Here is a 14,733-nt window from a genome sequence, read left to right on the forward strand (position 1 = left end):
TTTAACATTTGGTCCAGGGGATTGTCTCCTGCTTGCCCTCTGGGGGTGTCCTGCTAGAGGCTCTGATGCCGGCACTGATGGGGACTGTCACATACAACTCTCTGCAGGGGAGCTTGGCAGCCCCATGAACCTAGGCTCTGCCCTAGGAGCTGAAGACCTAAGAGCTGCATCTGTAAGACAAGAGAAGGTACATTTGCTAAACTTCCTTCTCAGAACACAGTGCCAAGCTTTTGTGTAAATCCCAGCTTCTAACTAGGGGTCCTTTTTTTTTTTTTTTTTAAGATTTTATTTATTTTCTTGAGAGAGAGCAAGAGAGAGAGAGAGAGCACAGAGGAAGAGGGAGAAGCAGACTCTGCTAAGTAGGGAGCCTGGCGTGGGATTTGATCCCAGGACCTCAAGATCATGACCTGAGCTGAAGGTAGCTGCTTAACCAACGGAGCCACCCAGGCGCCCCTAACCGGGCGTCCTAACTAGGTTCTAGTTAGGGGAACTGACTAGGGGAGGGCAGCCACAGGGCCCGTGTACCCACAGAAGGACATCCTGTGCCTCTGAGAATAGGTATGTGCATTTTTTTCTGGGGCAAGGATGCATAGCTTTTAGCAGCTGTTCAGAGGGAGGAGCTTATCAAAACCAGTTCAGAGCTACTGATGCAGAGGGTACCAGGCTCTCACACACCCAGACGGTATCTTCCTTTTAAATGCACGTGCACCACTAAGCTCCTTCTAGACCATAGCAGAACTGTGGAGTTGACATTAGGATCCCCATTTAACAGATGGGGAAACTGAGGCCTCGAGTGAACAGGCATATTCCTAGTGCATCTGTGAAGAGGATCCAGGTCACCTGCACTTACTCTTCTGACTCCACCAAAGGCAGGAAATTGTGACCCTCTAGAGCAGGGGCTCTGGGCTCACAAAGCTGTGAGCCCAGACTTATCCTCAACAGGATATTGAACTAGGCACTTCACCCCGACCTATGCAGCCTCGGGTCTCCCTCTACCCTGCTCACCACGGTGCTGGGGGGCCAAGAGACAAGGGGCAGAGGAGAATCTGCAGCAGAAATGAGACTAACCTCCTCTCTGGTATCTTTTGCTTTAAAAAGGCCTATTTCTGCATTCCCGTCCTGCATGAGCAAGTGGCCACAGCCCAGCAGCCTTGGCAAACAACAAAAAAGCCAGCCCAGTCCTCCCACAGCCCTGAGGCCCTGAGGCCCTGAGCGGAGCAGGTGGGCAGCAGGGGGCGGGGCAGGAACTTGGAAAGGGCGCAGGGCAGGGAGGGGAGGAGGCCAAGGTGGGGAGCTCAGGGTGGAAGGCTGGGACCGGGGGTCCTGAGAGGAAGGGACGAAGCCTGCGTGTGAGAACCCAGTGTGAGCGTCCACAGATGGTCCCAGGAGGGTCCGTGAAGGTGTTCCTGGGTGACAAGGGGTCCAGGGGGCCTGTCTGCCCACAGCTGTGGGCGGCCAGCCTGGGCAATGCCCTGTGTGTGAGATTCCATGGGGCTCTGGGTGTGACAAAGCGCACGTGTCTCACCCTGGGTATGAAATATACATCCACATCAGCAAGCACAGAACGTGGGCCGGGAAGCATGTGTGTGTGAGACAGACAGACACAGGAGGGACAGGATCTCAGCTCTCAGCCCCGCTGGGAGGTCCTGGACAGGGGCCTGCCCCAACACGGGCCTCACTTTCTTTCATCTGCCACATGGGGGTTTGGGTGGGAATGAGCCCTTTCCATCTGTAATATTCTCTACCAGAATATCCTGTGACGGTGAAAATATTCCGTGTTGTCCAATGTGACAGCCGCTAGCTTCATATGGTTATAGAGAACTTGAAAGCTGGCTAGTAGGAATGAAGAACTGAATTGTTAATTTTATTTCATTTGAGCAGATGTATGTGGCTAGTGACTACCATGTTGAAGAGGGAAGTTCTATGGGGATAAGAACAGGGATTCCTGAGCCGGGCCAACCAGAGTTCAAATCACGGGGTAGCCACTTACCTGCAAGCTACTTAACCTCCGAAAGTCTGTTTCCTCCCCTGCAAAATGTACATGAGAACAGTACTGGTCCTGTGCAGTTGTTCCAAGGATTCAGTGAGATACAATAAGGTATGTGATGGGTTTAGCACAGCCCCTGGAGTCTAGTAAATGCCCGAGAAACGCCTTTTATAGGCATCATTATCTACGAAGTGATGAGAACAGCTGGCATCATCAGAAACAAAATGGACCTTGTTTGCCAAGCTCGGGGAAGAGGAAATCCAGGAGAGGAGGTTGCGGAGGCCACGGTGAGGAGGGAAAGGGGCTGCAACCCAGGGTAGAGCACCCTGTCCCATGGGTGTGGACACAAGCAGGCAGGGAGGCCCCGCCCTGTTCTCCAACAGACAGTTGGAGAGGGCGCTCTGAGAGTGGGTCCAGCAAGGCTAAGAACATAGGGAATGTGCTAATGGGCCGTGAAAAGCAAGATTCACACTGGGAAATTGCTTTCTGGCTGCCTGGCAGGCTCAGTGTCCTGGGAGTTGCTGGCTGTCAGCCCACAGGGGGCTCACCACTCTTGCTGGCCTAAAACAGCCCAAAGTGCTGACGTGGAAGCCAGGTGAGCCTGGGAACAATCGACAGGGAGTTGAAAGAGCTGGGTCCTCACCCAGCGTGGCTACCAGCTTGTTTACCCTCCGGGCCTCAGTTTCCCCATTTGCAAGATAGGGATGAGGACCCTCAGCCACACTTCTTCCTGGGACATTTGTGAGAAGTCTCTCCTACACAGGGTTGGGAAGAGGTTCCTACTACCCAAGACTGCTTCCTGCCAATTTCCTCTAAAGTAAATGTCCCCACCTTTACTCTGAGCTGCCCAGAGCCCAGCGCAGGCCCCTGGGTCTCAGCAGGCAGAAGACTGTTTATGGGGGCCTTTTGGAGATAACTCCCCTCCACACCGGACCCTTGAATTGTCAGGGGTCCTGATAATTACTGGGTCTTCTCTTCATTGGCTGCTTCCTCAAACGCACACATGTCTCCCTTATTCTGGAAAAATCATCATCCTGCTCCCCCAAAGTTTTTAAATTAAAAACCACGAACCTTTCTCTCGACCCAACAGCTTGGGCCACTTCCTTCCTCCTTCTTTGCTGCCAAACTTCCAGAACAAGTGTCCGACATCCGCTGCCTCCTCTTTCCACCTCCCACACTTCATGAACCCACCACAATCTGGTGCCCACCCCCGGGCTCCCTGGAAGGAAGCTGTGCCAGGCCCGCCCACCCAATGCCCCCCCAAGCCCCTGCAGCCCCAATGGACCTGATCCACTTTGCCTGCCCCACACCAGGCAACATCTGGCCTCACTGACCTCAGGCTTGGAGGCCCAGCTTCCCTTTCATTTCTAGGTGGCTGCACTCTCTCTGGCACCCTGCCTCTTCTCCCCCAAGATCACTACCCTCTGTTCTCTCTCCTCTGCCCTCTTATCACTTCCTTCCATCTCCTCCACCTGGGCTTTAGCTGGGAATCCCTGGGGAGGCCCTGGGTGGTCATGAACACCCTTATATTGTCAATAAAATGGTTCTGTGTCTGTGCATTATTCTGTTCATCAACTTCACAAAGCTTTCTGTGATCCCACCACCCGTGCAAATGGCACAAGCCACGGACTGCCATACAAAATTGAAACCTGCGTCTCTACAACCCCTCCTCTTTCCAGAATTCCAGTCCAGAGTTTCTAGCCACTCATCATCTTGTCTGGATGCTACATGACAGGCAGCTCATAACCAAAATCTGATCTCCCGAGGAAAGTCTCCCCACTCTCAGTTAAGACACCTAAGCATTCTCCCTCTCTGAGATGAGCTGGGGTGATTCCAGAAACTTCCCAGTTAAATGCAGGCAGACCTGTTATCTATGAGAGGATTAGTATCCTGAACCCCTTGGTGGTCAGTAGCTCACAGCCCAGGTTAGCTGATCTGATCACTCAGCAGAGAGCAAGGCCTAGGGGTGTGGAAGCCAGAGTAGATGGAGGCAAAATGTTGGGGGAAGGGACAGAGCTGGGGCCGGCCACCAGAGCAGCTCCACCAAGGGGCCAGGATGTGGGCCACATGTGGCTGCAGGAGGAGCTGCCGTGCCCAGTGATATCTTCCCATTGAGGTCCACCCTTTCCCCATTTCACAGAAGAGGAAACTGAGGCCAAGACCTTGAACCCAGGACTCCCAACTCATCATCCATTGCTCTCTCCAATACCCCTCCTCTCAGATCAGAGGGGCCCCTCATCTGGGGTCTGTGGGCTTTAGGGCAGAGGGATCTGCGGGAATGATACACACATTCTGTTGGTTGTCATTAGTGTGCATTTTTCTAGGAAAAGTGCCTGTGGGTCAGATGAGATTCTCTGAGGAGTCCTAGATTTCCTGAAAAGTTAAAAAGCTGGGATTGGGTTTGCTGAGAAACAGAAGGGATACTCTGTTTCCAAAACACCTACCTTTGAGAGCTTTAAGCAAATCCCTTCACCTTTCTGGGCCTCAGTTTGCCTATTTGTGAAATCAGCTGTGGGTCAATTCTAAACCCACTCTCCCTTAGTTATTTCTTTTCAAGTGGTGATGCCCTTTTAAAATAACAAACAAAACACAGCTATTCAGGTCCCCAAATGGCAAACAGATCAGAGGAGAGAGGGCCTGTGGGGGCTGGAGACCCCATTTGTTTGGTTTTTCTCTCTCTCCTCCCCAGCTCACCATAGCAGCTCTGCCCAGAACTCCACAAAAGACAGCATTTTACAGCCAGAAAATTCTAGGACCTTATTACTGAAGCCACACGTCTCCCTCCTCCCATCCCAGGCTGCAGCCACCCACGGCCAGGCTCCAGAAGATGCGGCAGGGACTCGGTGTCTTTGAGCTGTCCCCTACCCCACAGACCTACCCCATGCCAACCCAGCAGAAGTCTCGTGGGGGACACAGAAGGCCTGGGAACCGGAAGATTCTGTTTGCTGAGGGGAACATTGAACCAACAGAAGTCCCAACATATTTCTTGTTTTGGCTGTGCATGGGTTTTCTTGAATGGGTTACAAAAAGGGAACTTGAAAAATATTCTCAGACCTTGGAGATAGGACCAGAGCAGACAGAGCAGGGGGCGATGCGGAAGGTCTGCTTTCTTCCCAGGCTACATGAACCTGCACATCCTGAAGGCTTCCAGAGGTTCAGAGAGAGAGGCTCCAAGGGCTAAGGGGGCCAAGCGCCAGACTGGAAAGAGGTTGGAGTGCCCTACTTTTGTATGTCTTTGGCTTGTGTGACTTTGCGCAGGACCCTGGCCCTCTCTGGGCCTGAGTTCTCGATCCGAAGGACAAAGGAGCACTCCCCATTCCGAGTGAGCCTGAGGATATTCTGGCCCCTAAACCATCTCCCACTGCATGCTTGTGCCATCTCACCAGCGAAGGCAGGAGGAAGATGGAGGCAAGGGGTGGGGAGGGCTGTGAGTGTGTGCCTGTCTGGGGCCACAGTGTTCCCTGCCTCCTGAGGCCGTGTCCATCTGGGGGCCTGGAGTAGGGGCGTGGTGGTGGGAGACGAGCGGGTCTCATAATTCAGAAGTCCTGCCTATGCTGAGCTGAGCTCCACCTCTGTGTTCCTCTCCACTTTGGCTCTGCACAGGAGAGGACACCAGCTGAGAGGGGACGGGAGGGGAGAGGGGGAAGGAGAGGAGAGGAGAGGACATGCTCCCTCAAGCCCTCTCAGAGGGGTCCTTTCTTCCTGCTCAAGTCCTCCGGCTCATCAGCTTTCCCTCCCTTGGCTTGGCTTCCAGAACTGCCCCACCCTGCCAGGCTCCCTCTTTAAGATCATCTAGGAAAGGCTTTTACAATTTGCTCTGGGCCCTAAGCACCCAAAAGTCGGGGGCAGACTGAGCAGGCCTAAGAAGAGCAGAATCCCCAACCTCCCTGGGGCTAAATAACACACCTCAGAGCCTTTGCCTGTGCTGTTCCCACTTTGAAGCACACTCTTCCATCTTCTTCCTTCTGACTAACTCTGATTCAACCTCCAGCTCCCCAGTGTCACCTCCTCGGGGGAGCTTTCCCTGATACCTTCCCCATCCCAACTAGCTGTGGTCTGTGCATCTCATAGCTCTGTGTTTGTGCTCGTAGTCCTTACCTAGTTGCATTTAAGTAATAACTTCTGGGGGCGCCTGGGTGACCTAGTCGGTTAAGCATCCGACCCTTCCTCCCAGCTCATGCCCACTTTCCACTAGGCTGTGAGCCTCAAGGGGCAGGGACCGCATAAGCCTTGCCTATGGGACATCCTGGGCTCGGCTCAGGGCTGTGCTCAGGAAACACCTGTTGCATGGATCCAAGAGGCACAGACATGTTCCTCCTTTTATGTGATCCCCAAGGCCCTCTACTTTCTCCAGCACAGACATCTTGGGGGCAGTAATACCCTGGAAAGCCTGGGCTAGGCCTCAGCTGGTGGGGACCTACTCTGGGGTCTGCGCTGGCCTGGCCTGGGGCGGGGAAGGGGCAGGCTTCCTACTGTGCCCCAGAGAAGCTCCAAAGAGAAAGCAATACAGGCAGCCTGCGTGCAGAAGAAGGTGGACTCTGGCACAGGGAGAGGCGTACAAATGGGGGAGGGCAGGGTTGGGGAGCAGGTCCTGTGCTGGTCCCACCCTGAGGGACACTCAGAAGCCCAGTCAGCATCATCTTGCTCTCCCTGCGCTGGGAGGGACACTCGTGCCGGACTCTCTGTCGGAACCCGCGCATGCGCAACAAGGAGGCAGGCTTTGGGCTCCGAGGCTCGCCTTCCCCACACAGGGAAGGCCGGGGTCCCAGACTGCAGGGGTGCTGGCAGCGGTGTCACTGTGTGCTTGTGTGGGGAGGCGGGCGGGCAGGAGGGAGGCTCGGTGGAGTGTCAGTGTGTCTCGGGCTGTGTGGGGGCGGCTGTGTGGGGGCGGAGGGCTGCGGCACGCACCAGAACATGTGCGTGCGTGCCTGCCTCTCGGGTGGCTTGGAGGGGGAGGAAGGAAAGTCTGTCCCCTTCCCTGGTCCTGCACCCTCCACCTTGAGGACCTCCCTGCCCCTCACCCCTAACCCAGCATCCCATCCTTGGTCTTCGGTCCCTGCACAGGATCTGGTCCCCTACTTTGACTTTAGCATAGCCTCTTCCTATGGCCTGGGGCTATTTCTCTCTGGGTGTTGGTTCCACCATCTAGGCTATAAATAGACAGTGCATGGGTCCTCCCAGTTTGATGTTCTGGGAGTCGGAAATTTCCCAAGTGTGACTTCCACAGAGGGAAGTTAAAGAGGGTAGCACCTCTACTGGGGCATTTCAGCATCTGCAGAGTTATTCTGATCCCATTTCACAGATGGTAAAGCTGGGGTTCACAAAGGACAGGGGATCCACACGGGGTGGTCCAGTAACTCCGAGGCAGAGTCATGACTGGAAAATAAGCCTCAGCTCAGAATTCTCTTGCCCAGAAGCGGCGGCCCCTCTGCCCTAACAGTGTTCCTTGGACGCAACAGTAAGAGGGGTCCCTCTCATGAACTGCCCCCCCAAATGCCGGACGCTTGCACACTGGGCCTCCCCCTCCTCAAGCTTCAGCTGTTCCTCTGTCTGACGGTGCAGAAGCCCTCTGCCTTCCTCAGAGCTAATGGATGGAGAGCTGCCTCACTGGCCCCAGAGCTCTGTGAATGTGAGAGGCTATTAGAAGCAAAATGAAAGCACACCCCCATCTTTGGGGGTTCTCTCTCCCCAGCATTACCCTACAGAGCCTCCTGATAGCTCAGCCAGGGAAGGAGGGGTTGCTTGGTGGATGTTAGAGCTTGTCTCCCGTGAGGCAACCACAGCATCCGGGTTCCTGGTACCTCAGTGTGGGAAGCAGCCTCTGGGCCCCAGGTCCCCCCGCCCAGGCCCAGTTCCTGACACACACCATGCGGGTAAAAGGGACAGAAAGCTCCAGAACCAGCTCTTGCCGGTCCCTCTGCCCACCTGGCTTGCCCCTCCCCCAGCCCAACACTGCCCTCCAGTCGATTTCATATCCCAGTTTCTAGAGAAGAGCAGGCTGCCCTCTATCTGGTCTCCCTCCCTCGCTCTCCTTCTCTCAAGTAAAACCTCCTTCTGGACCACTCCATGATTACACAGGCTGCAGAGCAATTCTCTGCCTCCCTCACCTCTCCTGGAAGTGGGATCCAAAGCCCAGAGAATGTCAAAGGCTGGAGGAGGCATCCTCCTTCTCTGCCTCCTAGAACCAGATCCCTTCCTCCCACATCCTGGGTTCTGCCCGGAGCTCTGGCTCGGCTGCCCAGACCCACTCTGACCACGAAGCTGCCATTACCACAGCTGGCTTCCCAACAAGCTCCGGTGCTCCTATGGGCTTTTATTTCTTGTATCTTCTGGGAGGAAGAAGGGTGGGGGTCAGGGAGGAGTGAGTGAACCAGTCTCTGGATTCCACCTTAACCTTCTAGGGGACCTGGAATCAAGATCCTACTTATGTGCACCCTATGCAGAGTGGGACCTTTGTCCAGGAGCACCGAGGGGCCTCAGAAGCCACTGCCGAGGGCCCTGGGGACTCAGGATCACTCCCCACCCAGCTGGCTGCCCATCAGGTGGGAAAGCAGCAGCTATTCTTACATCCATAGCCAGCCCTGCCTTGGACTCCTAGAAGGCCTGCAGTCACAAGCCAGGGCTCACTGAGTGGGATGCCACGAAGCCCTCCAGACACGTGCCCTCCTCTCCAGCCAGGCAGCTCCTCTCCAGCCAGGCAGCTCAGGGCCCTGCAGAAGGACCTCTAGTGCCTTCCCTGCTCCCTTGCAGGACTGTGCCAGCTGCCTTGGCAAGTCACCCTGCCAGTGATCTGAAGTGGGCTCCTGGAATGGGGACTCAGCTTCTGGGGGCTGACCACAGGGTCCAGGCCGGCGGGGATTGTGGGTCCACAGTGGAAGGCTGGGCCCTGCAGACATCTTCTTGGCTTCTCCCCACAGAAGGGGAGCTGGGTCAGGCCCTTCCCCCAAGCTGGGCCAAGTCCAGACAAAAGGTAAACCTGTGGCAGTCCCCAGCCTTGGGCTTCAGCCTGCCTCGTCTTGGACAACAGTGATCCCGACAGTAGTCCCTGCTGAAGGCCCACTGTGTGTCAGGCTTGTCATTAGGTCTTCACGCGTGCCATCTTACTGCATCCTCACAGCAAATGCTTTTATCTCCAGACTACAGGGGGAAAGGAGTGCGTCATGTGGCCAGTGTCACAGAGCTATGGGTGATGAGCTCCAGGGCCTGGGTCATGGTCTGGGCACTGCCCCTACCTGCCCCACTGGGTACCTGGCTTGCAGACCACAAGTCCCAGCTGCTCCCTGAGGTACCCTGGCTTTTTTAACCCCTGCATCAGAGGCGGGAAGCCTCACTCCCTCCCATTACAAGCATCCTTCAGCCCAGGCCCATCCCCAGTCTTCCTAAGGTCCTGCAAGCTCCTGACATTGTCCGCAACATTTTGTAGATCTGTGTGTTTCTCCGGAGAATATAGACTTGGGCTTTCATCAGATTCCTGGAGGAATACGCGACCTAAAAAAGGTTAGGAGCCCTTATGGTTCCGAAAGGAAGAGGTCTGAAATCAATCCATCACGGACTAGCCGTACCTGCCACCCTCGCTTTGCCTGCCATGGCTACACCAGGACTCCCTGTCCTCTGGAATTCTGCCCCTGCCCCGGTCCTGGCAGGCAGTGGGGTCGAGAAGACTCGCAAAGGCTCTCTGCACCAAGTCGCCCCCTCTCCCCTCCACCAAGCATCCGGTCTTCATGATATCCATCTCCTCTTGGGGCAAAACATCACTTTATTTTCACTTGAAGGGCCTGAGTCACATCTCAACTCCATTTCCCTGTACTATGTGACGCAGCCCTCCCAGCACCGAGCCTCGGTCATTCCCTGAAAGGCAGCTCCCAGCTAATGAGGGAACCCTGGCGTTCCGGGAGGGGGGAGCACGGGAACCCCGCCAGGCAGGGGCTCTGCGCCCTACAGCAGACAATATCAGACCTCCAAAGAATCTCGTGCCTACAGCCCGCCCCTGCCCCCAGCACAGAAACACACTCAGAAGCACAGTGAGTCTGCAGGCAAGAATGACTACATGCCTGCACGTGGGTGTGTACCTGTACAAGGGACCTGGTATGTACCTGGGAGTGCCAGGATAGCCTGGTATGTGAGTGTGAGAGAGTGTGTGTGTGTGTGTGTGTGCAGGCAGCCTACTTGTACACAGCCACAGGCCCACCTCCCACACATATGCAGACACCAGCATGAGCTCACACATGCCTTCAACACCCACACTCCCACCCGAGCCTTTGGCCCAGGCCTCACACACACGCATATAAACCTTCCCATGTGTATGCCCCCCCATCCCCACACAAATGTGCATGTCCGGACCTCCAAGGGATACCACTCTGCCCAAGTCCCATACACACATCCTTTCACAGACACATATTTGCACAGACCCAGGCCTCAAACACGTCTCCGGCTGACGTGCACACAGCTCTGACCTGCCACACGTGTGCACACACAGTGACGCACGTTCACGCCCGCACCCCCGTGCGAACCGGTCCACGGTACCCCATGGGCCCCTTGCACGCTGTCACAGTTGCAGGCCCTCCACATGTGGTTCATGCCAGCACCTCCTGCCGGTGCACCCGTGTGAACATTTGCATACACTCTTGGAGCACATAAGTGTACCCCAGAGTCAGTCCTTATACAGCACACATCAAAAGACACACTGGTATGTGCCCTTCTGGACTGCACACTGGCGCAGATTTGCTCCCAGCGCCCCTTTCCCCAGCGCTCTTGCTGCCCTGGCCAAGACCACCCCGGGCAGGGGAGCTGCTTTGCCCAAGGGGCGAAGTCTGCTTCCAAGCTGTACCCTTCCCCTGAGCCATCCCTGGGGCCTCCCTGGACCGATCTGGGAGAGTCCAGGATGCTTTTCTGACACTCCACGACCCCAAGAGGCTCTCCTCTCCCCCATCCTCACACCTTTCTCTCCACACCAGTCATCAGGGGGCATAAAATGAGCTCTGGGGCCGGACAACACTGCCAAGGAACCGGAGCTGGTATACCACTTAGCCCCTGAAATGGTAGTGCTCCCCCCAACTTGCCCGAGTGCCCCTCCCTGCCTCTCCACACCCCGGGAGCCCCACAGGCCCTTAGTTATTCACCCCTGCTATACTGATGCCCTCCCTCTAAGAGGAGCTGGGAGGAGGGAGGGAAGGAGGGAGGGAAGGGATGTGTTTTCACAGAGAAGTTGGCCACTCTGCACAGTTGCTGGTGGTGCCTGAAGTCAGGAGGGTCTACCTGGGAGATGGCGAACTCTCTCCCATCAGAGGTGTCCAAGTTGAGGCCAGATGAACACCTCCCGAGAAAGTCAGCAGGGGGTTCTGGCCCCGGATTTAGCTGCCTGGGAAGATCCTTTTTTAACCTGAGTGTCTAGAAATCTGTGTGTGCCCAGTAGTGTGCACTCGGGTGCGTGTGTCTGTGTGTGTATGCTTGTGTGCGTGCATGCATACTGGCGTGCACCACTAGCCCTTCACCCCTACACACACACTCAGCTGGTTGGCCTTGGCACCTCTTTGCACCCGTGAACATGCCTACACCCAGCTCTGGGCAAATGTCCCCTCAAACATGCAGACTTCCTCCCTGTGCGTGCACAGGAAGCATGCAGGTGCACACTCCCGGCCCGTGTCGCTGACCCCCTGCACCCTCCAGAACTCTCTGAGGTGCAACTCACTTTCCCAGTTCCTCGAAGAGCTGGTACTCTTCCGTGAAGCGGGTGCAGGTGATGGTGGCCATCCTGGCGCTGGGTGGGCAGGCGAGGCTTGGGGCTGGAGGACCAGGACTGGGGCTCTGCTGCTCTGCTCCTGGAACTAAGGGCCACTCGCCTGCCTGTGCTGCCGAGTGAGAGCCGAGAACCAGCTTGACTGACGAGCCCCGGGCTTCTGAGCAGGGCACTGTGGCTGCTCACAGCCTCGCGAGCCTTCGTCAGCATCCAGGTCCCCATGGCAACCACCTCCGAAACGCCCTGTTCCCGTTGCCCGGGTAACTGCCTCCCCAACACCTGCCTGCCTTCCACTGCAAAACCTGCTCCCGGACGCCCTGGCCCTAGCCGCACACAATACTGCAGGCCTGTGTGGGCCCAGGGGCGGGTGGACCTGGCACCCCCACGGTGGTGGACTGACCAAGGAGCCTGGGGAGGGGGAGAAGAACAAACTTAATCCACAAGTGATCGTCTCTCTCCCCACCTCCCCCACCTCCAACTGTGGGTCCCTTGTAGCAGACAGGATGGGATTAAGTGGGGCAAAAAGGCAGTTGCCATGGTAACGTCCAGTGGGTGCCACATTCTGGGATGGTCCCCAGGAAAGACAGGATGCAGTTACCCTGGCAACTTCATCTCCTCTGGAGAGACAGGTATTGCCCCGTTGCCCTGGCAACAGCCGGGTTCCAAGGTTTACAGGAAGCGATGGCTAATTCATTGGGATCTCTCTCCCAGTGGATCACTGTAGTCTGTAACTGTCTCTCTGCTCCCCTCTGTATTTTGTTTTTTGCCTCTGTCTCTGTCTTCCTTATTGTGTTCTCGTTCTCTGCCACCTTGTCCATCCCACTGGTGCTCTAGCTTGAGGGACAAGTGCAGAGGAGACATTGGGATTCTGGAGGGAACGGCCCTGCCGGCCCGCTCACCCCCACCCCTCTCCTCCATTCCATGCCCCCAGAGGGACCATGGAGATCTGGTCTCCTGGGGCTCATGTCCCAGTTTCTGCTTGTGCTTCAAGTCAAGGTGAAAGAGGCGGAGGCGGCAGTGCGGAGGGAAACATGGCCTGGCATGGAGGGGAGTGGCCATGGGCCTGCCCTGAAATCCTCATTCTCTCTTTCTCATTCCCCTTTTTCCCTGCCAAGTTCAACTCTTCAGGGCAGCAGCCAGATCCATGGCCCCAAGATCTCACTCAAGCCTGGGGGTGGGGGAGGTGTGGTTTGGAAGGAAAATGGTTGGAGTTTAAGGATCTGAGTTCAACTCCAGTTCTGCGGTTTGTGAGCTGTGTGACCCTGGGAAAGTCACTGCCCCTCTCTGATCCTCCGGCGTCCTTTTCTGCAAAACAGAACAAAGTTGCCACTGCAGAGGAAGGCTGTGAAGAGGGAGTGGGTTAAGGGCTGTGGAAGCCTTTGGGAAGTATGTAAACATGAGGCCTCTTTTTAGTTTCTGGAAGAGGAAAAGGAAGGTCTAAAGCGGGACCATGACCACCCCCATCACTCTCGCTTGGACTCAGAATTTCACACCCACCTCCTCCACTCAAGCTCATTTCACAGCCCACCAGGCTGAGGTCTCATGCCAGCATTTGCCCACAAGGAGCCCAGGTGAGATAAAAGGGTCCAAGATCCCAACCTTCGGAGCTGCTAACCCACCCTTCTGAACCTTCCAATTGCCATACTGGTCACCTCACTTGCTGAACATATTGTCCACTTCTTGGTAATCCCCAACCCTAGCGGGTCCCTGACTCACTACCTTGGGGCCTGGGGCCCCTGGAGACGTCTGGCTACCCTCTCCCACAATTCTGCCCCTCTCCCTGGGCATCAGGGGTGGGAGAGAATGATGGGATTGGCTCTCCAACTCAGGACGTAGCCACTTCTTCCCAGGAGAGAAACAGGAGGGAGGCCGAGGGGAGGGAGAGGAGGCGAGCTAGGGAGGAGGGGTAATGGCTTAGCCACTAATTGCACCATTACCACCTTCAGAAAAAGGAAAAACCACTCCGTTTTGTTTCTGCGCACAATATGCTTCCTGCTCCTGCCGCCAACGTTGCAATTCAGAGGCAGAGAAGAGAGGCCTTTGCTCGGGGCCGCACAGCTGGTGGGAGCGGGCTGGGCATGGAAAGCTGAGGCTGCCAGGGGTGAGAGGCAGATGCAGGGGAAGTGGGGGAAGGGCTGCACGGCCACCATCCCGCCCAGACCCTCTAGCCCTTCCTGGGAGAGGCATCCATTCATGAAGGTGTTGCAACAGACCTTAGTGACCTCTGAGGCCACCTCGGTCACTGTCCAGGGGAGAGGAGAGGGGCTCCACCATTTATAGGCTGTGGGATTTTAGATGAGTTGCCTAACTTCTCTGTGCCTCAGTTTCCTCATCTGCAATATTCCCTATCTCCCGGGCTGTTTAAGGAGGAAGGAGATGAGCAGATGAGCACAGCCGCTGACACTCTGTAAATGCTCAGAGATGGGAAATTATTACTATTAAGAGACTCAGAAAGAAACCTTCTCTCCTCACTCTGCTCTGTCTGAATCGTGGAAGCACGTATCATGTCTTTGCTCCTAGCACTTTGCAGTCCCACTGGAGTTGAGTTCCTGGTTTGAGCATCACCTGGCCCCAGCCAGGTCCAAGCAATGCCTGTAGGACAAAGGACAGGGGCTGGGATGAGAGGGCTCAGAGACCTCTCAGCTCACTTAATGAGGCTTTAGAAGTTAATACATTAAACAAATGGCAAACAGGTCCCTGTGGCTATATGAATGGGAGTCTAAAGTTCCAGACAAAGGAGGTGAAAGTTCTGCTCAGCTGGGAGCTGGCCTGACCATCGAGTTCCTGGGCTCGGGGCCCCAGCCCCAGCCCCCCACTGGTGAAGAGAAGCAGGTAGAATGCAGAACACCTGTCTGGAGGTCTTGCCCTCAGGTCACTGGAAGATCTAGGGGGACAAGAGGGTCAGAGGCTCATGGCCAGCTCCCTCCCTGTTTCTGACAGCAACCATGGAGGTGACCTGTGTGACTTCAGAGAGCAAGGGCGACCTAGCCCTGCACCACTCCATCCCGCC

At 55.9% G+C, this 14,733-nt stretch overlaps 1 protein-coding gene across 2 annotated transcripts in view; it reads right to left on the reverse strand.

Moving 5' to 3' along the window:
* CAMK2A (calcium/calmodulin dependent protein kinase II alpha) overlaps positions 1 to 11,909 on the reverse strand; it is a 58,281-nt gene extending 46,372 nt beyond the window's left edge. For both annotated transcript variants that reach the window (XM_059174033.1, XM_059174034.1), the window contains exon 1: positions 11,676 to 11,909. In XM_059174033.1, coding sequence (XP_059030016.1) covers positions 11,676 to 11,737 — 62 coding nt within the window. In that variant the 5' untranslated portion in view covers positions 11,738 to 11,909. The remainder of the gene's footprint in view (positions 1 to 11,675) is intronic.
* Between the last annotated feature and the right edge of the window lie 2,824 nt (positions 11,910 to 14,733).

This window comes from Mustela lutreola, chromosome 5 (genome assembly GCF_030435805.1).
Source record: "Mustela lutreola isolate mMusLut2 chromosome 5, mMusLut2.pri, whole genome shotgun sequence".
Taxonomy (NCBI): domain Eukaryota; kingdom Metazoa; phylum Chordata; class Mammalia; order Carnivora; family Mustelidae; genus Mustela; species Mustela lutreola.